At 62.8% G+C, this 27293-nt stretch overlaps 1 protein-coding gene across 16 annotated transcripts in view; it reads left to right on the top strand.

Moving 5' to 3' along the window:
- MCF2L (MCF.2 cell line derived transforming sequence like) overlaps positions 1-27293 on the top strand; it is a 102091-nt gene that overhangs the window by 55661 nt on the left and 19137 nt on the right. For all 16 annotated transcript variants that reach the window (XM_064492944.1, XM_064492942.1, XM_064492940.1 and 13 more), the window contains 8 exons: positions 2891-2974; positions 5435-5549; positions 14070-14160; positions 21481-21600; positions 23526-23642; positions 24053-24202; positions 25000-25124; positions 25511-25625. In XM_064492944.1, coding sequence (XP_064349014.1) covers positions 2891-2974; positions 5435-5549; positions 14070-14160; positions 21481-21600; positions 23526-23642; positions 24053-24202; positions 25000-25124; positions 25511-25625 — 917 coding nt within the window. The remainder of the gene's footprint in view (positions 1-2890; positions 2975-5434; positions 5550-14069; positions 14161-21480; positions 21601-23525; positions 23643-24052; positions 24203-24999; positions 25125-25510; positions 25626-27293) is intronic.

Raw genomic sequence — 27293 nt, 5'->3', positions numbered from 1 at the left:
CACTTCCTCCTCAGCCAGCGGACACCAGTGGCTCAAATGCAGGATTAAATGGAGTGGACGAGGACCTTGGAAAACAGCACAGCACAAAGTGCAAACCTGCCCTGCCCTGGACCAGGAGCAAAGCCCACAAGTCTGACGCAGCGGCTGCGCCCGCAGGGGCCGCATGACAAACAGCAGCACTCGCGGTGCTCAGGGGCTGTCCTCACTGTTCTCAGCTCTGGGAGGGGCGGCCAGTGGGAAAAGTGATGAATTTTGGACAGTCCACTTGTAGGAATGCGTTCCATGCGCAGAGCAGCCCTATTTTAAAATTTGATCTAAGGCACAATATTAGTTGGGTTCTGCCCCAGAAAACCCACGGGTGTTGGGTTCCAGGGCTCAGCTGCTGGTGGATGCACGGCCGTGGTCAGCAGTCGGTACCCGCAGAACCAGCGACACAGAGATTCCAAAACCAGCCTGTGTGCACATCAGGACGAAGTTTGCTGGATTCTAATGGATGCTCTCGAGGGTCACCCTTTGCATCACTCATCGAACACGAGTTGTTTGAGCTCCTGCCCAGGGCTGGGACAGCTGTGGGGGGACGTGGGCCCCGTGGGGATGCAGGATGCGCTGAGGCCCCTGCCAGGCTGGGAGGCGGAGGAGGGCCTCCCTGAGGATGCAGCATCTCAGCTGGGAATTGAGAGCAGACCCGCAAACTGAGACGGGAAGAGCATCACTGAGGGTCAGCCTGTGCAAAGACCCCGAGGTGGCCAGGGCCTCGGCCCTTTGGGGAGCTCGAAGAGTGTGAGGACAGCTGCCGCCCCGAGAGGAGGGTGGGTAAGGAGACTCCATGGACGTCCCTCTGTGGAACAAAATCCCATGGACAGTGGCACAGCTGGTGAGACTGTCACCCTGTCACAGAAAGCGCAGGGGCATTCAGCTGTATCAGCTCTGTCCCCAGGATGTGGGAAAGCCGTCTGCCATCCGGGAGAGCAGACAGCTGTGATGTCCGTGGTGAGCCTGGGGACGTGGGACTGTGCTCGTGCCAGGACGAGCCACTGGAAGTCCCTGCCACTCGGAGCCGCCAGAATCAGGTCTGAGAATCTCTGCAGATATGGCCATCAGTGGCCCTGAGACGCGTGGTCTCCTCTCCCCGCGAGCGGGTGGGCCTGGACGGCGGGAGGCCCTGCGTCCACGCTCGTCACTGACGCTGGGTCCACACTCGTCAGGGGCTTGCCGGCCCACAGTGTGCATGCCGTTGTCCACTGCCCTGGGCGTCTTCTCTCCAGACTTGAGGGCAACCCTGCTGCCCAGGGGTCCACATCCAGGACACATGCATCCCAGGCTGGCAGAGGCTAGATTTGAGGAGGGGGCCCAGGTTCCACGGTCGACAGTGTGGTCATTCCCTGTGCTGAGAAAAGGAAAAGGCGCCATCAAATCTCCAAGCACCAGCCATGTCCGCTGCCCCGACACACATCCACACGAATGAAGCGTGGACACCAAAAACCACCGCGTCCGGAATTTGAAATAGTTCAAGTTCCCTTGGAGCGATTGTTTCCAACCCTGTTTTTCTCACCCCCAAAAGGAGAAAGGCATGGCTGAGACATTTGCCGCGCCCAGGAGGTGGCAGAGTCCTGGCGTCTGAGTTGGAGGCGCATGTGCTGCCGTTGTCCCGGACCCAGCACCCGCTGCCGCTCTGTCTGGGCGGCAGGCCCGGGGGCACCAACCCAGTCACTTCCTTTTCAGCACCAGGCGAGTACAAGGGCAGCCGGCCGTGTGGTCGGCAGTTCCAGAAAAGACCACCAGGGCCTGGGGGCCTGCCTGTGTGTTCCCTGTGTCACCTCTTTGCTTGTCTGCAAGACCAGGAGGGCCGGGTTTCCAACTGCCTCCACCGAGCCCCAGGGTCAGAGGTCTCTGGGACCTCCGTCTCCCGGCTGTTGGAGGCCAGGGTCTGAAGAGGGGTGGGGAAGGAGAGCTGACTTTCCAGCTGTTGGCAAGGCATCACCACCATCACGAATCTCTTTAGGGAACTGTGTTCATGTTCAAGGTTGCAAACGTCCCTGGTCCGGGCCGTACACCACGTGCGGCCAGCCGGGCATCCACTTAGAGACGCAGGGTCCCTGCGGCACGTGGAGCAGGCCCAGCTCCGTGGCCCACCCGCCAGCGCCCTGGCACCTCGTGCTCGGCAGGGACACACGTCCCCTCGGCGTCAAGGTTCCCCTGGGAGTCACGCTGAGCCCTCCTGCTCTGGTCAGCGCGTCCAGGCTGTGGCTGGAAGTACTGCCCGGTCACTGCCAGGCCCCGATCCAGAACCTGCGCCCGGTCAGTGCTGCGTCAGGACTGGGCTCAGCGCCCTCCTCGGGGTCAGTGCCGGGCAGTGGGGAGGCATGAGTGTCGGACCCACTGCAGTGGCCAGGTTGCCCACTGCCAGACAACAGGGGAAGGCCCCAGGGTGGCCCGCCCACTTCTGGGACATGGGTGGACACTTGCAGACCAAAGGGGTCTGTTCTCACTCAGTGCAGCTCTCTGACCACTTGTGTTAGGGGTCACCCCTCCAGTGCGGCTGACTTGGGCGAGGTGCTGGCACTGCCCCAAGCCCCGCCCCACTTCCCGGCGCCTCCCCTCTGCTGCCCGTCGCCGCTGCCCCTCCCTGGCCCTCCCCCACCCCTCCCCCCGACCCCCGACACACACGTTTTAAACGTCGATGAGTCGCTCAGGACACAGCTTTTTGTTCCCTGAGAAACAAAGGTTTCTGCGTGCTGGAAACTGACATTCCTTTTTCCTGACACGTGACTGCGGGTCCCCTTAGGTGTCTGCTACGGTGCGCGGCCGCGGGGGGCTGGCCCAGACTCGTGGCAGGTGAGGCGGTTTCCTGAGTGACAGCGTGTATCCATCTGCTCTGCTCTCCCCACAGATGAAATCATGCACCAGGACATCAGCCCGCTCTGTGCTGCAGACATCCAGGACCAGCTGCAGAAGTGCTTCGCTTACCTGTCTGGTGAGTGCAAAGCCCGGGCCGCGTGGCGGGGAGGAGGGTCTGCTCGGCCGGGCTGGTGGCTCACCCCTGGCTGCATGGTGGGGACTGGGGGCCATCTGTGGTGCAGCCCACTCTCCTCTGGACTGACGCCTGTGATGAGGGCGGCTCAGGGCGGCTGGCGGGCACAGGCCAGAGGTCAGTTGGGTCCCAAGGGGGATGCAGCCCTAGAGCTGCTGAGGCCTCCTGGACGCCAGGGCTCCCTGGGGCAGGCGAGTAGGCACAGCTGCGACACAGTCAGCCTCCGTGCAGTGTCCGGGGCCTGGGGTCTGGCTTCTGTGGCTCCGTCCTCTGTCCCCCAGGTGCGGCTGACATGGGCGAGGTGCTGGCACTGCCCGGGAGCCTGTGCTGGGGTCACTTCGTGTCCTGGCCATGATCCACCTGTTGCCCTCCCCTTGGGTCCAGGTCTTGCCGTCCTGTCTCGCCGGCCGAGGTGCACGACCCCAGCCACTGGACAGTGCCAGCTGCCCAAGTGCAGTGCCCTGGCGTGGTCGCTCCTCCATCTGGCGAGCCTGCCTGCCAGGGCTCCCTGCCTGCCCCTTAGGGGTCCGGAGGATAAAGGTCCCTAGCCAGCAGGTCAAGGTCCCTCCTGAGCCCCAAGAGCCGCCCCTGCACCCTGGGGCTCTCCCCGCTGTCCCCCAGGAGCAGACCCGTGGTGTCGCTCTAGGATTGAAGTGCCTCTCGAGGACCGAAGACTGGGAGCAGGAAGTGGAGACAGCATCCTGGCCCTTTGGGTGGGGCGGCTGCCGCGAGGGGTGCCGGCCTGACGGAGGAAGGACAGAGCGGGTGTCCTTCTGAGAAATGAGTCTCCCAGTGGGACGGGGTCGTGACCTCCACCTTCCTCCAAGTTGCCACGCCTGCCCTTGGTGTTACCGTGGTGACTTGTGGTGTCACCACGTGGGAGGAGCCCCAGACACGCCTCCTCTGTTGTTCAGATGCCGCCCAGGCACTCGGGGAGGGGTCTTGCGCAAGTAACTGAGGCCCCAGCTAGCGGCTGTGAGCCGGGGGCCTGACGCAGCGCTGGGCCCTCGGAGGCACCGAGGGTTCCAAGGATGAGGGTCTTGACATGCCCGGGGTTCCCTGCCACCAGCTGGAGGATGGGGGCCGCCTGGAGGGACGTGGACGCCCTGGGGGCCGAGAGCGAACTCAGTCCCACCACCCAGGGAGCCGGATTTCGGGGCACCGCCGGGCCAGCCGCCCCTTCTGACCCCAGACCGCAAGCTGACGTGGGGTGCTGGCTCACGTCGCCTAGTTTGGGAGCCTCTGACAACGCACCTTGAGCTTAAATGTCCACAACAAGCTGGGCCGTCCTGGGTGTCACGGACACCCGTCAGCAGAGCCCAGCGGGAGTGGCGCCCACATCGCTCTCCAGCCTGTCCGCTCCCAGCATGAGGACACTCTGGCCAGTTTTCACAGGGCCCGCTGCCCTCCCAGGCCCAAACGACCGTCACCGAGGCCAGGTGGCCCTGTGGGACGGTGGGGTGGAGGGCTCCTCGGCCCGGATCTGGGGCAGACGGCTCCCCCGTGTGGCTGTGGCTCCTGTGACAACCGCTTCCCAAGCAAGAGCCCTGACGGGGTGGATGCTGGCGCGACTTGCGGCCTCGGGAGCCGCGCGTACCACGTCTGCCGCCTCCTGTGGGCTGGAGCAGGCCACCCGCTCAGACCTGGGTTCAGAGGGACGAGAAACGGACCCTGTCCCCAGAGGAGAATGGTGGCCGTCTCTAGCCACCCAGGACACCATCTGGCGGGCACCTCCCACCTGGCCCCACCGCCTGGCGTCTGTGCTGCTCCCCCAGGTTGGGAGACAGTTCAGACCAAGCTCGCAGCCCTGGTCTGCGCTCACCCCTCCACGACGGCCTCACTCGGGTGGGGCCGCTCTCCCTTCCCAGACCCCGGGCCGCTGCCTGTTTTGTGTGTGACGTGTGCTGGGTGCACCCTCCCTTGGAAGTGCCCCCGTCCCGCCTGTACCTCCTCCCAGCAGCAACGAAGGGGCGGCTCCTGTGAGGAGGAAGCTGTCCACCCAGGGTCTCGTGGGGCAGAGGTTCAGGGTCAGGGGCAGCTGGGGTCTTGTGCGATGTCTAAGTGCCGGGCGCGTCGTGGAGGGGCACGGAGACCATGCCCACAACCGCAGGAAGGACGCAGGGCGCCAGCTCTCTGTGCAGCGCGGTCTCCGCTACGGGAAGTGCACGAAGAGGGTCTGGGAGGAGCGTGCTGCCCTGCCCTGCGGTGGCAGAACAACAGGCGTTTGTTTCACTCATCTCACGTCTTTCCAGGTCCGACCCTCAACAGCACACAGTTCTCCCCTAATAACAGCACGGAGAGGGAGTTACCTGGTGCTCCTGGAAAGTGACTGTCTGTTCTGCTGAGACCTGGGAGCTTCCCCTCCCGGCCGCCAAGCTCAGTGGCGCCTTTCTCTCTCCCCAGGCGGGCGGGGGCAGGACGGCAGCCCCGTCATCACCTTCCCCGACTACCCGGCCTTCGGTGAGGTCCCGGACAAGGAGTTCCAGAATGTCATGACCTACCTTACCAGCGTCCCCAGGTGCGTGCTTTGTCACAAGCAGAACCGGACCCTGCCCTCCAGAAAGGTGGGGAGCGCTTCTCTGAGCCCACTGGCCACACTGGGCAGCGTGGCATCCTGGAGCCAGGGGGCGAGGGGTGGACACCAGGCAGCCCCAGTGTCGTCCCTGGTCGCCCTCTCGGAAGTGGTGCGGCTGCAGCTGCCTCATTAGGGCGCCGCGGACAGCCACGTGGTGCCCGGCGTGGGGACGGACCGGCCGCAGCGGGAGGCTCTGCCCAGGAGCCGTCAGCTCTCTCCCTCCAGGTTTCAGGGGCTGGTAACAGAGCTCCGTGAATTAGGCTAATCTGGGAGGCTGACCTAATGGCAGGTCTGACCACCCGACGACGCCTGTCCTACGGGAACTGCTGGTCAGCAGCGGTCGGTCTCCGCTAGTCAGGGCCGGGGCCTGCAAGGGGGCATAGGTTCTTACAGAAAACTGCGGGTGAAGAGGTTAAGCTAGGGGAGCCGTCTGGACAGACTTGGGCAGAGGTCACCTGGCAGAGAAAGCTGGGGGACGTGCAGCCCGGGGACGGAGGATGTGCACCTCCGTCTCCATGTTTCTCGGTACCTGACTCGCTGGGCCGGGCTCCGGGTGGCAGAGCTGAGGTGAGAGGGGTGCTCAGTGTTCTGGGGGCACATGGCCTTCCTTCAGGGCCCCTTGGGCTGGCCCAGCCCCCTCGAGGGGCTTCATGGGGGCCCTGTTGTACTGCAAAGCGTCTCTGTTTATTTTCTCCCTGGCCCTTGAAGCCACAGCCAGGAAGGCAGGTGTCACCGCTGGTCAAGGACGAAGCCCCAGGCCCCGGGGGACATCGCTGAAGTAGGATCAGGGGTCTGGAGAGGGACATGAAGAGGGGGCTCCCCCGTGGAGTGGCACCACCGGATGTCCTTGGGGTGGGGATGGTGGGTCCAGCTCTTGGCAAGCCCAGCAATGGGACGCAGAAAAGCCACGCGGCCCCTGGGGTGGGGACACCTGGGTCAGACCAGCAAGAGGAAGGAGCTGCTCTCAGCACTGGTTTGGGGAGTCTGGTGATTTCACAAGAAGATGGGGTGTCTGTTGGCTGCTGACTGTGGGTGCCTGGGCAGCCTCACTGGTCCTCTGCAGGGCGGGCCTCTGGCCAGCTCCCCAGGCTCCCCTCTGTGACGTCTCCCGGGTGTCCCTCGTCCCTCTGCAGCCCTCCTCCCACCGTGGCTGTCCTGCCCCCCAACTTCCCCCCGGCGCAGGCCTGTCCCAAGCTGGGCAGAGGAGCTCCCAGCTAGGACCTGTGTGGGCGCTGCCCACGGTCTGAGGCCGTGGTCTCGGTCCTACCCCTGTGGGCTGTGAGCGGGGCGGGCCCTGCCCATCCCCACAGCAGGACACTGCGTGGAGCCCCTCGACCACCTGCTCCTCTTTCCTGACCCATAAGTGGGTAGAATCAGAGAACTCGGAGGCAGAGAATGTGCAGGCCAGAGGGCTCTGCGCTTGCAGAGAGGTCTGGACTGTCCCGTGGCCTCCTCAGTGCCCACCTCCTTTCTCTGTCCCTACGATCCAAAGTCCTGCAGATTAAAACTCACCTCGAACCAGCTCTGTAGCTGGAGTCGTGGTTCCCCAGCCCCGGCCGAGGTGCTGGCCGGCCCGGACTCAGTGCCCAGAAGGTGGCCTTGCTGTGGTGACCACTCGGTGTCAGCTAAACAACAAGCCGTGGCCGGGGGGTGGTGAGTGGTCTCCCACTGCCCACCTGGAATAGTTCAGCACGGTGAACCCTTGCCTGCCTGTGCATGGAAACACGGGGTTTCAGGTCACTCTTGGTTTTGGAAAGGTCAAAGAGTCATTTTCTACCCAGCAGGGCCAACACCCAGCTCAGAGGCCGGCCTTCTCCCGGGCACTACAGGCCAATCTTAGACCTTACCCTCCCCTGGGTCACCACCTTTGCTGCACCTGCTGGTCCTCAGGCCTCCTGGCCTCAGGGCCTTTGCACTTGCTTCCTCCGCCCAGGGCACTGGAGACAGCTCCTTCCCAGGCTGCAGGCCACCTCCTTTGGGAGGCCCTCTGTCCTGCACACCTAGGAAAGAAGCCGGCTTCACGAGGCTCACCTGGAGTGTCACCCGTAACCTGACAGCCCGGTGCCGGTCTCTGTCTCCCCTGCACGGGGGCCCCGAGAGCAGCATGTGGCTCCTCCGTGAACATGTGCTGGCAGGTGGGCTTCCCCTGCAGAGAGCAGAGGAAGCCCAGGGCGCCACCTGCCTGGCAGGCGGGGCTGCCTCTGCGCCCTCACTCCAGCGTGCTCACCTGCCCTTCAGGTAGGACGAGCACCTCTGCTTCTTTTGTTTTTAAGGGGTTCTTGCCTCAGTAGGTCGGGGCCTGTCCGGACCCTCGCGTCCAAGGTTGCAGGCACGGTCCATGCACAAGCCCCAAGGGCAAGAAGCACGTTTCCCTTTGAAGCGGAGGAATGACGGTGCTTCACTTACGCTTGGTGGGACGGTGGTGCTGTGGATGGGGCCTCGGGGCGGTTTGACCACGTGCAGCCCAGCCCCGCGGGCTCTGTCTCCAGGCGCCGTGTGTGTTGCGCTGGTCGGTGTGACTCTGCTCGCGCGTCTCCTTCCCGGTGGAGGGTGCGGCAGGGCCCTTTCATCCGGAGTGAATCTCCCACGTGGGAGCCCAACCCCGTGCTTCGCAGGAGCTGCGAGGAGGACCATCGAGGGGAGGGGCAGCTGGCCCGATGTGCCTGGAGGACTGTGAGCCCTGGGCCCCCAGCGGCTGTCAGCAGCTGTGGGCTGGTTCCTCCGGGGGGGGGGGGAGATGTGGGGGAGGTCCTAAGTAGACAGAAGTGCACTCACCCACCGCTTACCCCGCAGTCATTTCCAGACCACTCAGGGTACATGAGAAAGTATGGGTGTCGTGGGTACAGCAGGGGCCTGGGTGCCGCCCCCGGAGGGCTCCCATGTGCGGGGGGCCGGCCCCCTCCTGCGGGAACCTGGGGCGCCCTGTGCTCGCTGTATTCGGGAGGGAGGGGCTGCCACCTGGTGGACGCGGTCAGCAGCGCAGGCCCCTCCGGCCTTCGTCCTCCATGGCAGGATGGGGAGGTGGGCGGGTGCTTCTCGAAAAGGGGGAGCTCCCCACACCAGCTGGTCACCCCGCACGGCGAATGCGCCAGCACAGCCTCGAAGTGGAGGATGAGATCTAGGACCACACGCGCTTTAAACGGAGACACAAGTTAAGTGGACGGACCTCTCGTGGAGGCCGCTTCCGGGACACTGACCTTACAGCCACTGACGAAGCCTCGTTGGTCCTTTAGAAACACCCCCTGGCTTTGCTTCAGTCATTGTGTGTGGACGATGGGGTCACTGGGTTAAGCCATTACGTCTGGATGACAGTCACCGGCCCTCGTGAAACGTCAGGCTGACGGCTGACGGGCAGGCCTCGTCCTGACGCAGCAGACGGTTGTGAGTGTGAACTGGTCATGGGTCTTTTGGAAGACGCCCCGTGGGGGAAGCTGGACGGACCAGTTCATCAGCCAGGGTGTCGGCCGGCAGCGCCCACGCAGTGGCCGCACGGGGCGGGGGGGCGCCTCGGAGCCCGTCTTGGCTGGGGGGCCGGGTTCACTGCTCGGGTGCCCACAGCTCTTGCAGTCCCTGATGGGTCACGATCGTCTGCAGGCCGGTGGGGACAACTCCAGGGACTTGTGGCCAGTCTGCCTCCCTGCAGAGCTCATGCGACAGGAGGGGAGTGCGGGGGCGGGTGAGACGTGGCCGGGTCTGGACACCCCTGGGACCTGGCGGCGACGAAACAGAGAGAACGCTGCTGCGCGTGAACGGGAGGATCGGCAGCAGACACCGAGGGTTCCAGAAGGTGCTCCGCGTGCGTCTCACTCCCCGGGTGGTGCTGTGTCTCTGTGCCCTTGGGGAGGGGCAGGTCACTCCGCGATTACAGAGGAGTGGCCAGCAGTGTGCACGTGTGTGTGTGTGTGTGTGTGTGTCTTTTTGTGCGTGCATTTAAGGGAGCCGTGTGGGCGGTGGGGGTTTTCAGTGTAATTTTTCTAGTTGCGGAGAAACACACGTAACACGCAGCAACCTGCCGTCCTGACCGTTTCTAAGTGTGCAGTTCAGTGGTGTTGCCCGAGCGCACGCTGCTGTGCGGCAGACCTCCAGAGTCTGTCATCTTGTGGAGCTGAAACTGTCCGCGTTACACACTCCCTCCCTGCTCCCCGTCCGGCCCCTGCGCCCACCGCCTACTTTCCGTCTCTGAATCTGACGACTCCGGGACCTCACGCGAGTGGGGTCGCACGGAAGTCGTCGTTTCGTGTCTGGCTTGTTCCTCGAGCGTGACGTCCTCAAGGTCCATCCGTGTAGTAGCGTGTTGACATGGGGTAGACTCCATCGCGTGCATGGGCCACGCTGTGTTCGTCCGTCATGTTGTTGGAGGAAGCTGTGCTCCTGAGCTGGGTGGAAATCAGTCTTTGAAAACCAGGTGCACTTTCCTTCCCGCCACATGGGTGTCTGCGGCCCAGGTGTGGGCCGCACGTTGACCTCGGCACTGTCTGCGGACAGACCTCCCACCCGGCCTGTGTCCGCTTGGACGAGTCCTGGGTACGTCCACGTTGGCGCTGACCCGGGAAGAAACAGCAACATGAAGAGTGAGAAGCACGTGTTCTCGGGCTCCGGAGACAGTGCTGTGCTTCTGTGGGAAGTGGGCTGCCCCCCGGGCGGCGAGGAAGGAGCGGCGGCCCGCTGTGTCCCCGGGCCTCGCTGGCCGGTGCCCGCGGTCCTCCGTGCGCGCCTGGCCCTCGCCACCCTGACGGGGCCGACGGGGCCGTGAGAACAGACACGTACTGTCGCCCCGTGCGGAAGAGTTTTGTAAAAAGAGTTGGACGGTGGGGGAGGGACCGCTCAGCGGTGGAGCGCGTGCTCAGCATACGCAAGGCCCTGGGTTCATGCTTCAGCCCCTCCTCTAAAAAAGCAGATAAACAAATAAACCGAATTACCCCCCCCCAAACAAAGGTGGATGTTTTCCTAGCCGCTGAGCTTTCTGCCCGGTGGGCGCTCAACCAGCGGGCTGGTTTCTGGGACGCAGGCCGTGGGCCACGGACCTCGGGACGGTGGCCCCCGGGGGTTCTGGGCAGCAGCAGGCCAGCAGGGGCCAACAGGTCTGGTGTGACCGAGGGCTTCCCCGGGCGGGCGGGGCAGGGGCGACTCGGCGGTTGGGTGCTTCCCTGACCCCAGGCCAGGCCTTTCGCGGGGTCTCTCTCTGCTCTAAGCTCTTGCAGGCACTGGGGTCGTGATTCCCCATTTTAAACAAAGGCAGGGAGGAGCACAGGGCTCCTCTCTAACTGGGGCGCACCGTGCCCTCTTCCTGAGAAGCGCCCCGCCGTGGCCGCAGGAGGCGTCAGAGCTCCCTGGGCTGACGGAAACCACAGGGTCACGCCACGGGGGGCTCGCCACTGCCCCTCCTTCTGGCCCCCACTTCCCTCCTGACCCCACCCAGGCGGAGGTCCAGTATCTACTCCAGGGGTCCGGACCTCCTTCCAGGATCTTCCTCTGGGGCAGAAGCTTGGACGTGCTGACGTGGGGTCTGATCATGGAAAGTCCCCAGGGCTTGTCTGTGGGACCTGCCTTAGATCTGGGAGCCGCTGGAAATGCACCCCCTGCGCCCGGGTCTGCGTTTAACAAACCTCGGGAGTCCCGGGTGTGCCGCTGTTGGGTACGCACTCGGGTGGGTTGGCCCCACCGCCCTCTCCACTCTGGCTCTCCCATCGCCCTCCCCTCTGTCATCCCAGCATCTCTGTGTCTCCGCCCGTCTCTGCTCCAAGTTGTGTCCGGTCTGAGAACAGTTGCATCTGGGCCAAGAGCTGGACAGTGTGACGCCCGGGAGGGCTGGCCTCGCAGCGCGGAACCGCCCAGCCCTTGTCTCCTGACCCCTCACACTGCTTCTGCCCGGATGGGGGGCGGGGAATAGTGGGGGTCGGACCCCAGGCCACCGAGGGCCACCCTGGAGAAGTTCGCAGGCCCCGGTGTTAGAGGGGCACGGCGGACCCAAGGACACAAGAACCGGAAGTTGTGCGAGCTCCACGCCATTTGTGAGTTGGGGCCAAAAGTGAGCTCATCACCCTCCCAGCTGCTGGGCAGCTGTCCAGGGCGGCCCTGCTGAGCCAGCTGCCAGGAGGCTGGAGGCCGGCATCTGTGTCTGCAGGGCCACGTGTGTCTGGGGTCCTGGGAGCACCTCCCTGTGTGGCTGCGGCTTCCAGATCACTCCCTCCAGCTTCCTCTGCGGCCACCACCGTCAGCACCATCGGCCCAAGGCCTGGCGCTTGAGGGGCCCTGGGGGCCAACCTCTGGTGCATCTGAGTGTGGGCTGCCCGCCCTCTCCCCGGGCACGTGAGGTCACAGATGTGGGGCGGGCGTGGTGGAGGGTGAGTGGCCGGACCCCGGGACTGCAGGGCCCTGGCTCCTGGGGGCCTTGCTCTGGGCGCAGGGGGCATGAAGGGCCCCTACATCCCCACGTAAGATGCGTTCTGTGACGTCTCTGCCTCTGAGTCAGTGTTCCCCGAGTGTGGTGGGAATGAGAGGGCCCCAGCCGGGTCCAGGCATGTGGGCCTCTGCTGTGTGTTCCTGGGGCCGGGTCCCCTGAGAGGGAAGGCCTGCCTGGCCTGACACAGGAGGCAGCCCGGGGGTCGGGGGGAGGGAGGGGCTACTTTATCCTGCAGGGTGGGCCTGGGGGGTCTGGACTCAGAGCCAGACCATGGGGCTCACTTGTCAGTGCTCAGCAGCTGTGTGACTCTGGGCAAATGACTTAAGCTCTCTGTGCCCCAGCCCCTCCACTCCGGGCTGATGAGAGAGCAGTGCCTACCTCTTGGGTCGTGGCAAAGGCTGTAAGAAGACTGGCCCCAAGCTTTAGTGTGACGCCTGCCCGTGGGACCCCCCCCAGCAGGAGAGAAGGGGACCGGGCTGGGCTGCCCGCCTTCCCTGGCGCTGTGCGGGTGCTGGGCACCTGCCGGGCAGCAACACGACCACAGAGCTGGGCCGCGTGTTCCCATAATGGGCCCATGAGCTGCCTGCCCTGGCGTCCATCCTCGCTGAGCAGCCTGCCTTCTGGGACGTGTTTTTGCGGGTCCAGTGGATTCCTTATATTTCACTCGTGATTTTGATTCTAAAAGACTCTGCTGTCGGTGACTTTGCCCCCTCACGAGCTTGCGCTGGTCCTCCCACTGTGGTCGAAACACGAGCCTTTGGTGTTCGGAACTTTTACCGCATGGTGTTCAAAAGTGCAGAGCGAGACAAAGACCCAAGGACACCAGTTACGGGGGGCAGGGTGGTGGCAGAGGCCATGGAGGTGACTCAGGTGACGGGGCTGGGGGCCCCGGGCCATCCCACCGTGTGCGGCCCAGCTGCCAGCCCTGCTTGTGCCCGAGGTCTGCGCACAGGACACGCGCTGAGGGCAGCAGGGGCTGCCCAGCTCCGTGGCAAAAACTGGGTACATTTGGGCAACAGAGGAACCTATTTTGGGGTCAGAACAGGTGTGCCATCCTGAGGCCTCCTGTGGAGCAGCAGGGACAACAGAGTCGGGGGTCCCGGACCAGGTGACTCTGAGCAGGGGGGGGGGTCCTGCACTGCCCAATGTGCAGAAGGGCTCAGCACACACCCAGGGGCGACTTGGTGTGTCGCCGTCATTTCTCGGAGAGTCAGGATTTGGGACATCCTGGCTCAGGCCTTGTCACGCAGCATTGACCTCCGGCTGAGCACGTCCTCGGGGTCATCACTTGTACGTGATCTGGTATTTCTGGTCCTTATTTAAACCCCGAGGTGGCTCCCAGGCGTAGGAAGGAATAGTTCAAGTCAGCGCCCCAGGCCTGCGCCCCCCTTCATGTCCACGTGGATGGGCGGGCGCGCGCTGGCACCCGCAGTCGGCTGGAGGCGGCGTCACCCCGCGGAAGCGGCTCCTGGTTTCCACGCTGTGACTCAGGCGCCCGCGTTAGGCTGTCACTCCCCGCGCTCAGATGCTGCTGTGCCAGAAGCCACATCTCATCTCTCCTCCCCAGCAGCTGCCTGTGCACCTCCGGGCACCTCGAGGGTTTTCTCCCCATGTTGTGGCAGTGCCGTCAGCAGCGATTTGTAACATGGACGAACTCGGGACCTCAGATGCTGGGACTAGCGTGATGTGTGGGTCATAGAACTTACTGTGAAGGGGTCAGCCCGCTGGCCCACATGGAAAGGAAAATGACCCTGCTCTGACCGGGACAAACTGGGCTCCGGAAAGATGGGCCCTGCCCGGCTCTCTGCGGCGTGAGCTGGCTGGTGTCAGGCTGGGGGACACACAGATGGGATCTGTCTGTCTCGGTTGGAGCGAGCTCTGGAAAGTACCTGGTGGGGCCCTGGAAGGGCTGCGGTCTGCTCAGATGCCCACTCGGCACGTGTCTTCCCTTGCAGTGCGGAGTGGCAGGAGGGTGACAGGAGGAGCCGGTTTGTTCTGAGGTTGCCGGGAAAGTCTGTCTGTCAGCTGCACCCACTAACCGCAGCTCCCCCTCATTTCAGCCTGCAGGATGCCGGCATTGGGTTCATCCTGGTCATAGACCGGAGGCAGGACAAATGGACCTCAGTGAAGGCGTCGGTCCTGAGAATCGCGGTAAGAGTCGGAGCCCGGCCCTGCGACCGCCCCACCTTCTCTCCTCCTGGGTGGGTAGCACAGCCTCTCCCTTCTAGACACCCATCTGCCTGGTGGCACTGTGGGCTCTGGCCCCTGCTGTCTGGTGGGACACAGAGCCATGGTGGGCGGTCAGCTCGGGACACCAGCCCGGTGCAGGAGCAGGGGGTGCCTGGGAGCCCACACCTCCCTGAGCTCCTCGAGTTGCTGGGGCACGTGTGTATGTGTGCACACACGTGCACATGTGGGTATGTGCACGTGTGTGTATACAGCGTGCCCTGTGGGTGGGTGCACTGTGTGTGTGTGTGTGTGTGTGTCCGTGCACGTCCGTGTGTGTGCACACATGCCTGTGTGTTCTCTCGCGGGGCAGCCCTCGGGGGCCCTGTTATGATTTGAAGACAGTCTCACCAGCTGCCGTGTTTCTGGCATGGAGGTCACGAGACACTCAGGACTCACCGGGCACTCATTCCTCTGCGGGGCCTTGAGAGCATTACAGGGACTTTTCGGGCTAGAGGTTTGGAATTACACTGACGTTTTCCAAGCGACGTCCTTCTCAGATGGGCTGTTTAGTCTTTGGTTCTCTGGCCACCTCCTCGGTGGCCCTCGTTACCACGGAAGCCACCCTCGCATGGTGGAGGTGGTTTGTAGGCTGCGGGCCAGGGCTGGGCGGGGCTGTGTCCAGCGGTGATAACTGAGCGGGGGTGACGTCAGCAGAAAGCCCTGGGCTTATTTTCATCGGCAGTGTCCACCCCCCGCTCCCAAGCTGCCCGTGGAGCGCTCGTCACCAGCCTGCGTTTCGCCCACGCAGCCTCCTCACAGCCAGAGGACCAGAAAGTCCACCTGTCCGGGCGACAGTGCCCAGGGTCCTTGCTGGTGACTCCGTCGCTCCCATCCCCATGGACTGAACTCCCCTAGCCTCTGTTCGTTCTTGCCCCCTGGGCTCCGAGAGGCTCCTGCCCCTTGTCCAGGGCTGCAGGTGGGGCGGGTGAGCGGACTCCCTCCTGGCGGCCTCATTATTCCATCTAACAACTCAGTGTCTGCTCCGATCTTACAGGTGCAAACCCACCGGGGGCTGCTGGCCCCACCTTTGTCCTTCTGGCGAAGCGTCTCCCTCACAGCCCGGGGCGGCTCCGGTTCCCTGTGCCCACCGGGCACACACTCCCTACGTCACCGTCAATCTGAGACAAATCAAAACACTTCAGAATGTTTCAAAAGAAGTATATTATAGAGGATATGTGTTACATTGTCAGCGTTTCTTTGTTTTTAAATCCTTAGAAGCATACAGAGTGCTTTGACATGCCATCACCGGTTAATAGCGAGTGTGTTTCTTTTTTTTTTAAATTTTAAAACAAATTTGCACATGTTGTCCCATGAAAGGCTGAATTAAGAATTACATTGTAAGAACCACTGGGTCAGTTGCATGATGCACTGACAACAAATATTTCTTGAATCAGTACGTTAGTCCTGGACTGGATGCCGAAAAATTTCCAGTCAAGTCTGTTGTTGCTTTAAAAGGTAACACTGTTAAAATAACCACATTTTTCAAATCCAGTGATCTGCCCAGTTCTTTCCCGTTTATCCGTCACCGACTCAGGCATGTCCCGGTGTGCACGGGGGTGAGAGCCCCTTTGCCCTGACGGTCGCAGACGTTCCTCGTGGGGCCCAGGCCTCTCGTCCTCACCGGCAGGTGCTTCTGTGCTGGTCCGCACACACGCTGCCCCACAGCGCTGCGCCCCAGTCCCTGCTCAGCCCCCCTCCTGGAAGTGTCCCGTCGTTGTTTGCGCACGGGGGTCCCCTGCAGCCAGGGGCAGCCCCGTCCGTCTTCTCGTGGCCGGCACCCAGCCCAGGCCCCATGTGAGACGGGCACCATCAGTGTCCCTCAAGCTAATCAGTCATTCTTGGTCAGGTAACAAGACCGCCTCTGAAGGCAGGAGTGCTTTTGAAGGAACAGATAAACTGCCTAAAACCGGAGTAGTCCTCGAGGCCACTTGCAGGATGGCAGGGCGGCCCAGGGCAGACCTGGGCCGGGCCGCGACCGCCCGTGGCAATGCGTCAGCATGGTTTTATTCTTCGGGTTTATCGCCAGATGAATTTCTGAAGCGAGCTGGCTCATCTTTAAAACTCTGTTTTGTGAAAATCATAACTGAAAAGTTAGACTTTTCACTGATTCTTACACAATAAAAATACAGATTTTTTTCCTATCGTTTTTTCTGTAAGTCTTAGGGTTCCCCACTACTGCTTTGGAAATCCCAGCAGTTAGCAATTTTCCAGCAGAATTGGCAAAAATTCTCCTTGAACTCCAGGGCTTTTTGTTACAAGAATGTACTGATCATATTACTGCCAGAAATTCTACTCACATATTCAGCACGTTTGTTGAGGCCCTACTGTGTGCACTGGAGGGGGTGCAAGGGGATAAGCAGGAGCTACTAAGACAAGTGGGGTGCAGACGGCTGGCATTTGATGAGAGTGTGACCAGATGCCGGACGAACTCTCAAGGGCGCCTGAGACAGGGCGGTGGGGATGCTGGGAGCCTGACCCTGCTGCCTCCTGCGTGTGCGTGTGCCCCTCTGAGCCAGCATGTGGGGTCTGATCTCCACCCCGGCTCTGCGGTGGTGGGGACAGAGCTGCCACCTCATCCATGGGCAGGGGAGCTGGGGGACAGAGCTGCCACCTCGTCCGTGGGCAGGGGAGCTGGGGGACAGAGCTGCCACCTCGTCCGTGGGCAGGGGAGCTGGGGGACAGAGCTGCCACCTCGTCCGTGGGCAGGGGAGCTGGGGGACAGAGCTGCCACCTCGTCCGTGGGCAGGGGAGCTGGGGGACAGAGCTGCCATCTCGTCCGTGGGCAGAGGAGCTGTGGGCCTAGACCTGGCCTGTGCTTCCCCCCAAGGCTCTCTGGGGAAACGACCGCGTGGTGCCAGCTGGGCCGGGGCTCTGGAGGGGACACCTGCGCACGCTGGCCCTCTGGCCTGGACGATTCCACCAGGGCTGCAGGTGCCACAGAAGCAGGCCGGTGGCCGAGAGGCTCAGTTTATCCAGTGTGTTTGGCCGCCTGTGTGAGCCTCGGCCCTTACACGTTGTGCTGTAATTCAGGGCTATTTTAAGCCACCACGTGTGCCATCTCGTGAGCTGAGCTTTCTTTACTTCGGGGTGTCCTTTTTCTTTTTTGGACGCCTTCAGCTCGGCTTGGAACAGAAAACTAAGACATTGGAGGGACTGCGTGCAGTGCCCCTGAAGTCAGCCTTTGCTGCATCCCCCTCGGGCAGAGGCTGCGTCAGCTCTGACAGGGCGTCAGGGTGAAGTGCGTGCTTTCCTGTCACAGTTCATGGCCACGGCCAGCGGACAGGACCCAAGCTAGAGTTCAGACCTTGCTGTTTGTCCCACGGTTGGTTTAGGGTTTGGACTGTCCCTGGATGGATGTGTCTTTTGTAAAATACCGCGCGTGCTCTTCCAGAACTCCATTTAAAATTTAACCTCCTTCTTGTAAACCACACATGTGCATGCACGCATGTGTGCGTGCATTCGGGGACACTGTAACAGAGTGCTCATCTGTGTTTGGAGCCAGCCTGGCTCAGCTGAATCTGTCCCCTGGAGCACGCTGCTGAAGGAGGTCACAGTTAAAGCCATTCATCGGCTGTGTGGGGCAGGACCATGGGGTTTGCCTGTAAAGCCAAAGCCCTCTGTGTGCAGAAAAGGTGCAAAATGAAGTATCTGTGGCACCCAGGATTTTAGGTCATCTAGCAAATACCCTAAATGTGGCAGAACAGTGTTCTTCTGTGGCGGAGCAGTGCTGGTTTGACTGCGTGCTGCTCGCTGGAGGTCTAAGCACAGGGAAGTGAAGAGGACGCAGTGCGAGCACCAGGAAGGCTTCCCGGCAAGGTGCCACACAGTGAGTCAGAGGCGGAGGGGATGAAGGAGCTGTCCAGCAGGAGGGGTGCTGACCCGCCCCTCAGTGCACAAGGGGAAAGTTCAGGGGGAGGTGGGAGGCCAGTGGGCATGGCTCCTCCGAGGGCCTGGGGTGCAGGGCGTGGAGCACGGGCTCCCGAGGCGGGGCAGGTCAGAGCACCGCCCTTGCCGAGGGAAGTGCACAGCCTGGCTACTTGGAGACCAGCTCCCACTGCGGGAGGGCTGAGCCTCAGCGCCCTGGGAGGCCAGGTTTAGGGCAGCTCCCGCCTGGCCTGGCTGTTTGCGCGGCGGCTTTGCATACACTCACCTGTGCTGCAGGTGGAGACCCGGCTTCAAGGGTCGAGGCCGCCTACACCAGGGTGGATGCCTGGGGCTCCGTCTCCAGGCTGGTGGGCGGTGCAGGTCCACACGGGGTGCCCCAGAAGGAGGGCAGGCGGCACGGGCCTCCCAGCGTGGAGAGCACTCTGTTTAATGGCCCTTCAGCCAGAGAGCACGCCCTTGCTACTGCGTTCCTTCAGTGTCTTTTCTGCAACGGTGTTTATGAAAGTCTCCACCTGTTCGCCCAGGGTGGTCTCGGACACCCCTGCTCTGCGCGCCCACCCACACCTGCGCGGGGGCTCCGGGTGGGAGACCCCTCTGGTTCAGACTCCAGGGTTGTCATCTGTCGGCACTGAGACACGGGGTTTCAACTTTGTATTCATTACACAAACCTGTGTTTGTTTTCCGGTTACTGTCAAACACTGTGGGTCAGGCTTTGGCTGCTCCGTTTGAAATAAAACATATAGCCAGGCTGGTTAAAGGTGGCTTTGAGCAGAACTTAAGAAAGTTAGTGCCCTTGGGGATGGTTTTCAAACTGTGTTCCCCAGAGTACCAGGGTTCCCCAGAGCACCCGCTCCCTTGGCTGTTCTGTAGAAGCGTGTGGTGTCTTTCCATTTTGTAAGTCTCGAATATTCATTCAGAAACCAGCTTGTGCCTCTTTTTCTGTCTCCAGATTACGTTTCAGTGGTCATCACCGTCTGTTCCTCAGCCAGCCAAGGTCAGCCCAGAAAATAAGCAGTGTTGCTTTCACGCTGCGTAGAAAACAGTTACAATCATCGTCTGATTGCTTGATCATTAAGTTGTATAGCCTTCGTCCCACATCTTCCATCCAGCTACCTCTGTTTGTAAAATCAAGTTTTATTTTGGAGCTTCTCCCAGGTTTTAGTGTTGATGGCTGGCTCCAGCCAGGAGCGAATTTGACCTGCGGCGTCCTGGGGGTCACGGAAGCCATCTCTCAGCTGGGATCTTACAATTACTCTGTAACAGAAAGACCCAATCAGAGGGGGCGGGAGGGAGCATCTCCGGGGCGAGGTCCCCCAGGATCGGGTGGGCGAGCCCCCCACCACGGGTTTTCCTGCCGCCTGCTTTGAGTCGATCTCAGTGAAGTCGCCGGAGAGGACAAGTGTCACCTTCTCAGTTCAGACCAGTCCTTACTGCCGTGAGGTGTGAATCAGGGCGACAACGCTGCACTGAGAGGAAAGTGCGGCTCAGTGTCGCCTGCAGGACACCCTGAAGGAGGTTTTCCTGAAATAGCGGCGGCCAGTCTCACGCCTGGTGGTGGTGGGCTGCGCGGCCTTCTTGCTCACAGGGACCTGGCGCCCACCCTCTCGGGCACCTGCCTTCCCCCTCCTCTTCTCTGTCCACAGCACTCGTGGTTCACTCGTGGGATGAAGACCCCACAGAGGGGACTGAGGTCGGGGTAGGGGCAAGGACCCGTGCAGGGCCTGGTGAGAGTGGCTCGAGCTCAGAACGGGCGGCCCCAGCAGGAGGGCAGGAGGGAGACGCCACAGGGGGAGTGGTGGGAACAGGCCACGAGGTCCAGCCTGAAGACGCGCATCCCATTTGGAGCCAGCGGCCACCCAGAGACGGTAGGAGGGTGAGGCCCGGGGCTGTGCGGCCGTGGCCACACCATGCCTGGCTCCAGGGTGGAAGGCGAGAGTCCTCAGAAGGAGGACCTGCCGTGACCAGACTTGGAAGGCCTCCCTGACCCATGGACGTGCCAGGCCGGTGGCCAGGTGTGCGAGCCGCGTCAGGGTGGCGCTGGGGTCAGGGGCCTCCACCGGCTGGGTCAGGACTCCGGGTGTGCTTGCAGCGCCTCTGGGAGCTCCGAGCGAGAGGCTGCCACAACCCGGCTGACGTCCCCAGAGGGTTCCGGCACTTCCGTGGAGAACGGACTCGGCGGGAGAGGAGGGGGTTCTGGATGAACTCCAGAGGGAGGGCAGACCCGGCCCGGGGCCGGCCGGGCAGGAGGGGAGAGCCCAGGCCCTGGGTGCGGGCTCCTGTATGTGCCCCCAGCCCCGCGGGGGGCCGGCCAGTGCTGGCCGACAGGCCGAGTCCAGACCCAGCCCAGCTCCTGCAGCCTCTGTCTCTGTGTTTCCACCCACGTGAGGGACTTGCTCTCAAGCTGAGGCCACGTCCAGCCCCAGACCCAGGGTCGCCATGCACCTGTCACAGCCTCTCCCTGGCTGGCTCCTGAGCCCTCAGGCATGTGTGGTGAGAAAGGTATTCTGTTCCCGTTTACAGACGGGGAGACCGCAGCACAGAGCTTCACTGGTCCTGGTTGCGGGAGATGCCGCAGGGGGAGTGGCAGGCACAGGTTGCAGTAGCAGAGCTCTGTGAACATGCAGATCCACCCACATAACCGCATCTCTGGGGCTGCGGGGCGGGTGAGCTGTGTTCCCTGTGTTCGGGGTAGCACGTGTGTGCACACGTGGCCTTGTTTCCATCTGACGAGTGTCTTAGCTTCCTGGGCTGCCCTAGCAAACACCGAAGGCCAGTAGGCTGCTCTCTCACAGCCGGTGTCAGAGTCTGAGATCCAGGTGCGGCAGGCGGGCGCTCCGAGGTCGTGAGGGAGGGTCTGTCTCGTGCTGTCCCAGCGTCAGGGGCTCCTGGAGACCCCTGGCGTGCTGCGGTGTTACCTGGGTCGGCCTCCGTCCTCACACGGCACCCCTGTGCTTCTGTGTCCACACATCCCCTTGTATCCATAAGGATACAGTCACCTCGTCTTAGCTTGGTCACCCCTGTGAAGACCCTGAAGACATTCCAAGGCCCTGGGGTTTGCTTCAGCGTAAGAATTTGGGGAGACGCCATTCCACCATAACAAGCTTTTGACTTTTAAGTTGAAAAGCAGCGTAACACAGTTGTACCAGAGTGTGACTTTTCCCCTTTAGGGCATGGCGATGCTCTGACAGAGTCCAGGGTCTCTCTCCACTTTGACCTTAGTGTGACGTTGGCATGTAGGAACGTCAGACCAGTGGGCTGAGTGCTCCCCGTGGGGCGTGCGGTCGGCTGTGGGGGTGGGGACCCAGGCCCGCGGCCACGCTGCCCATGGACGGAGCCGCAGCCCCTGCTTTCCCGCAGGCATCCTTCCCGGCAAACCTGCAGCTCGTCCTTGTCCTGCGCCCAACGGGATTTTTCCAGAGGACGCTCTCTGACCTCGCCTTCAGGTTCAACAGAGATGACTTTAAGATGAAGGTACCGGTAAGTGCCCTCTGCCCACCTCTTGTGAGGAGTGGCCTGGCTTTCCCCGGGGATGGGGGCGCCAGGCACGTGGGCGTGAGCGACCCCCAGGCCGCAGAGGGGCCCCTGCCTCACCTCCCTACTCCAGCCAGCACGGGGCACCCCGGCATCTGCCAGTCTTCCTGTAAAAGGCAGAGCCTGCATAGAGTCCCTTAAGAACTGTGTCCCCACGAAGCCTGTGTCCCGGGGAGGACAACCTGCATCACGCCAGGTCTCAGCAGTGTGAGGAGGGGGCTCCCTGGCAATGCGGTCATTGAACAGAGGACAGGGACACAGGGGCCCACAGCCAGCGCCTTGAAACCTCTCCGGTTTTCAAGCAAGACCACCGGACTCCTCCTGGGAATATGAGCATCCTGGGGGTGGGTCGCCATCCGCGAGGTTGTCCCTTGTTCTTGGGGCCCAGATGGAGGCGCTCTGCCCGGCTGGGGGCCAGGTGTGCAGGCCCTGCTCAGCAGCCCTAACCCTTGGGCTCCGGGGCTTGGCGGGGGATGGGTGCCCCTACCGTTTGTGTAGCATCGAACAACCTTGGTTTCTGACAGTCCCTTTCCTGGGTGATGTCCTAGGGGTGGAGGACGCCGGCTGGAGGCTGGTGGTCCGACCCTGAGACCGCGGACGCTGTGGGGGGTCTGTGCTCCCTGGTGGGACGCCCTCCCCCCGCCCTCCCTGCGTGGAGCCACCTCCTGGCAGCACTGTTTCCGGGCCCCTGTCAGATAGGGACATTGGCCCACATTTGGCAAGAGACCCTGGCTAACCAATGGACCTTCGTCAGAGGAAACAAGAAAACTGGGCTGGGGTCTCTGTCCTCAGTGTGCGGTCAGCCTGCACTCGGCACCAGGGCCGAAGCGGCGAGTCCTCAAACACAGCAGCACAGAATTCAGCGCTGGCCCCTCGGTGCACTGGCCGGTTCTAGATGACCCCTCAGAGTCACAGAGGGCATCGTCTCAGAGAGGCTGGCGCCGTGTGCCGACCTCGATGCTGAGTGGAAGATGTCAGGAGAAACGGCGGGTCTGGGCCTTTTCTGTCGTGGTTCAGGAGACATGGAGCAGCGGGACCCATGCAGGAAGCGCCCCAGAGCCCCGGGTTGGGGACCAGCCCGCCTCTGGTCCTGCCGGCCATGGGGCAGGGCGAGCCGGGTGAACAACCTCCCTGGACGGCACGGAGAGAACGGCCGTCTCTGCTGAGAACTGGCATCCAGCCTCAGCGCCGGCCGCACAGCAGGGGCCCCTGCACGGCTTGGGCTGGTGTCCTCCGCGGGGGACTGGCCTGTGCTGGGGGGACCTTGCAGCACCACCTCCCCTCCAGCCGCCCCCACGTGGTGACAGTCAGGGTTGACTCCCCTCAGATGTCCCCTGGGCCCCCAGCCAGCACAGTGTTTAATAAAACACAAGGTGGTGTCGAGTAGCCCAGGGCTATGCCTCCAGGACCTCCGTGGCGGCGCCTGACAGCTTGCAAAGCAAAGGCTGTGCTTTATCCGAGGCTTGTGGATAGAATGACCTCACCAGGGCAAGAGCAAGATAGGAAACAACCCTTGTTCCTGGGCACCTGTTCTCCACAAGGCCTGCTGTGCCACGGTGGGTCCTGTACTGCCTCCGCCTCCAAGCAGCCTCCCAGGTGTCAGCGGGAACACGGACAGCCCGGTGGCTTTGGTGTCTGCACGGTCCACTGCCCGCGGGCCCCTGGCCCATCAGATGCTTGGTGTCGGCGGCCCAGGGTTTGCTTGCCCCAGATGCTGTCGTCTGGTGAGACCAGTCCTCCCACGCCCGTCCACGGACAGGAAGGCACGGGGGCTCTTGACCCGTCTGACACTATGGAGCTGGGCAGCGCCGTCTGCCCCTCGTCCGCGTCTGTGCGGCAGTCTGCTTACGGGCGGCTTTGCTCTCCCCCAGGTCATAATGCTGAGCTCAGTACCTGAATTACACGGTTACATCGACAAATCCCAGCTGACGGAGGACTTGGGCGGGACGCTGGATTACTGCCACTCCAGATGGCTGTGTCACCGCACAGTGAGTCCCCCGGTTCTCAGTAACCCTGGTCAACCCGACAGTTGCTTTTGCCTTAGGACGCTGCCTGTTCCCACGGGCCCGTGTTTTCTCCCCAAGAACGAGCAGATGGTCTCAGTGGACCTAAGTCATCTGAAGGAATCACATGAGTCATGAGTCGGGATTCGCTTTCTCTGGGCTCAGGGACAGACAAAAAGAGAAGCCCAGCGGGGTTCACGGCACTCACGCCTCTCAGGAGGCCAGAGAGCCCTCGCGGTGGGAACCTGTGTCTGTGAAGGAGCCGTGAGGCTGCGACGCGGGGGCCGGGCCCGCTGCTGCGGACCGGCCGCTTGGGCCCGTGCTCCTGAGGGCGGTGGGGCTGCGGAGGGCGCCGTGCTCGCGCGGCTTTGTGACGGTGTCCTCCTCCCCCCGAGGCCATCGAGAGCTTCGCCCTCACAGTTAAGCAGACGGCACAGACGCTGCAGGTGTTTGGGACTGAGCTGGCTGAGACGGAGCTGCCCAACGACGTCCAGTCCACGAGCTCCGTGCTCTTCGCTCACACGGAGAAGAGGGACCGAGCGAAGGTGCGCATGGCCCCCAGGTCCTCACCCGTGCACGGGATGGTGGGGGGCACAGAGCCGAGGGGCTCCCAGTGTGAGTTCTGGGTCTCCCGAGTTGGGTGCCGTCCGCAGTGAGAGCTGACCCGCCTTCAAAGCAGCGCAGCGGGCGCTGTGAGCACAGCCCTCCCCGCATGGGTCCTGTGCGTCCAGATGAGCCCGCTCCCTGCTCTCCTGCTGCAGGGCCCTCCTCTCGGTGTTTCTGCTGCGGATCCGGGCAGAGGAGACAGGATGTCCCTCCCTGCCCAGCCCACACCGTGTCCCCGGGGACCAGTAGGCGGGGACGGCTGAGCGTCACTGCCCACATCTCCCTTCCCGATGAACGTGTCCCTGGGGTGTGCTCCCGAGTCTGGCCCGGCCTGCGTGCTTTGGGCTTTGAGTCTGTGGAGGCTGCAACCCTGGGGGCTGCCCCCGCCCCACCAGGAGAGCTTCAAGCTCCCTTTTGACCCTGGCAACGGGACAGGCCGCCGGAGCAGGCACGTGGAGGTCTGGTTTCCAGTCACTGTCTCCTGTCCTGTTGCCCGGGAGACCAGTAACCCTAGCTCTGCCCCACTGCAGCGGGAGGGGCACCTCCCCACGCCAGCCTCCTCCCCAGCGCTCAGGCAGCATCAGCAGAGCGTCTAGGAAGATGTGCTGAGGCCGGTTGTGTGCCCACTTACCGCAGCCCTCAAGGGGTGTGCCCCGCAGAGCCTGCGCTGTCTCTGACCTGGACAGAGTCCTGGGGCCCCGGGGCCTGGGTCCCAGGTGCCGTGCTCTTCCTGCAGGAGGACATGAGGCTGGCACTGGACGAGGGGCAGAGCGTCCTGGAGAGCCTCAGGGAGCCTCTGGCCAAGAGCCCGGAGCAGAGCCTGAACCAGGACCAGCTGGACAGTCAGACCACCGTGCAGAGGTGGGTGCCTGGGGCCTGGGAGCGTGTGGCGCTGTGGACAGAGTGACCGTGGGCTGTGTCCTCGGCATGAGTAGGGGCCACTCTGCTTCCGTCCCCCCATGAACTGAAGTTGTCGATAATGAGCTCAAATCCTTACCACCTCAGCCTTTTAACGTATTGACAAACTCGCTGAGCAGGCGGCTCTGAGAGACTGAGTGTTCCCCCGTGTGGCGAGGGCAGGGGCCCCGGGGGGGACAGACCACCATCACTCCAGCCCTCGGACACACCCCCTCCCACCTGGAGGGAAGGCTCGGTGCAGAGTGCACGGCGGGTGCGGGCAGGGGTGGTTCTCCACGACCCCCGCGGCCGCTCCCTCCCGTGGCCCAGCCACCTGTCCTCTCTCGCAGGCTCCTGGCCCAGCTGAATGAAACCGAGGCCGCCTTTGATGAGTTTTGGGCGAAACATCAGCAGAAACTCGAGCAGTGTCTGCAGCTCCGGCATTTTGAGCAGGATTTCCGGGAGGTGAGTGGCCCAGAGCTGGGGGAGCCTGCAGGTGGGCCCCTGAGGGGTCCCGGGAAGACCTCGGGGCTGGGTGCCCAGGTGGCTGCGCTCAGTGAGCCCTGCGGAGCCGCGGGGCGGGTGGAAATGTGTGATTGGCGAGCGCCCTGCTACAGACGAAGGCTGTGTTCCCGCGTCGTCAGGCGCGCCCCCGGCCTGGTCTGTGAACTGGTCAGGAGGCGCCGTGCCGCTCCCGTGGTCGTTTGCGTGTTTTCTTCTCCCACAAGGGGGCCTGGCGCGGGGCCTGGGCATAGACAGTGAGAGGTATGCCCACCTCGCGGGCAGCGCGACAGGACAGAGCAGACACCTCGTTAAACAGCCAGTTTGTGGCCGGTCACTCATTTGTTCACACGAAGACGTGCGCTGAGACCTCCCCGTGGTCGCACCCTGGTGCAAGGGACCGCAGCACCTTTCCCCTCCCGAAACGTCTGGTCAAGACAGGGGAGCCAGGAACACCCGGGAGTGGAGAACCCCCCACCCCTCCACCCGCCACCCCCCCCCACCAGTGGCGACAGTCTCCAGGCTGCGGAGCCACCCTGTGGGTTGGACAGCGAGCAGCCCTGGGGGACCACCCTCCAGCCTGTCCTCAGCGGAGAGGCCTGACTTCTTTGGGAAAACGTTTCCTGAGGATCGAAAGGCCGGGGCACGTGCTCCAGCTGGGACAGCAAGGTGACCAGTCCCACGGGCCCCGAGCAGAGCGGGAACCCGGCCGATGTGAGCAGCTCGCCGCGGACCCACGGAGGGTCGTTGGTCTCCGTTTCTGTGGGACCGAGGAAGGCGCTCCAGACAGCCATGCTCTTCACTTAGAGACAATCGTAGGCTCACGTGCAGTTACGAGGAGTGATCCAGAGACCACTGTCCCTTCTCCCAGTTCCCCCAATGGCAGCATCTTCCCAAACTAGCTCAGTCTCACTGTGCGGGACTGACACCAACAGAGCCAGCGCGGGACCCCCGTCCCCACCTGGTCCCCTTTATAGACACCCGCCTCCCCCGACCCCAACCCCGTCCGCGTCCTGAGCCCTGCCGACCACTAGTCCGCTCTCCATTCCCACAATGTCGCTTCGAGAATGTTCTCTCAATGGAATCACATAGCACGTAACCTGGTGGGATGGCTCGTCGCTCGGCGGGCCTCCCAGGAGATGCAGCCGGGTAGTTACGTGGACCATAGTTTGTTCTGGTTATTGCTGGGTAGTTACTGGTCCACGGCGTAGAACGACCTTGTGGTTGCCCGCTCACCTGCTGCAGGACGTCTGGGCTGTTTCCACCTTTTTGCTGTTACAGATGAAGCTGTCGTAAACATGCGTCTCCAGGTTTTGTGTGAAAGTGTTCTCCTTTCTCTGAGCTCAGTGCCCAGGCAGGAGCCCCACTCCTGGGCTTAGCTCTTTAAGAGACGGCAGGCTGTTTCCAGTTGGCTGTACCGCTCCACATCCCCGCCAACGCAGTGATGCAGCCGCCCGGCGGCCTCCCGGCGCTTGGTGTGGTCCACCCCTCACCGTGCGCATGTTTCCGAGGGCTGCGTGTCGCCGCCTCCCCGTGGTTCGAGCCTGCGTCTTCCTGACGGTGTCAGCGTTGACGCCCCCACGGCTTAGTCCTCATCACGCGTCCTTTCCCAGAACATCTCTGTTCCTGCCC

The sequence above is a fragment of the Camelus dromedarius genome, chromosome 13 (genome assembly GCF_036321535.1).
Source record: "Camelus dromedarius isolate mCamDro1 chromosome 13, mCamDro1.pat, whole genome shotgun sequence".
NCBI lineage: Eukaryota > Metazoa > Chordata > Mammalia > Artiodactyla > Camelidae > Camelus > Camelus dromedarius.
This window is presented reverse-complemented; position numbering and strand designations above follow the sequence as displayed.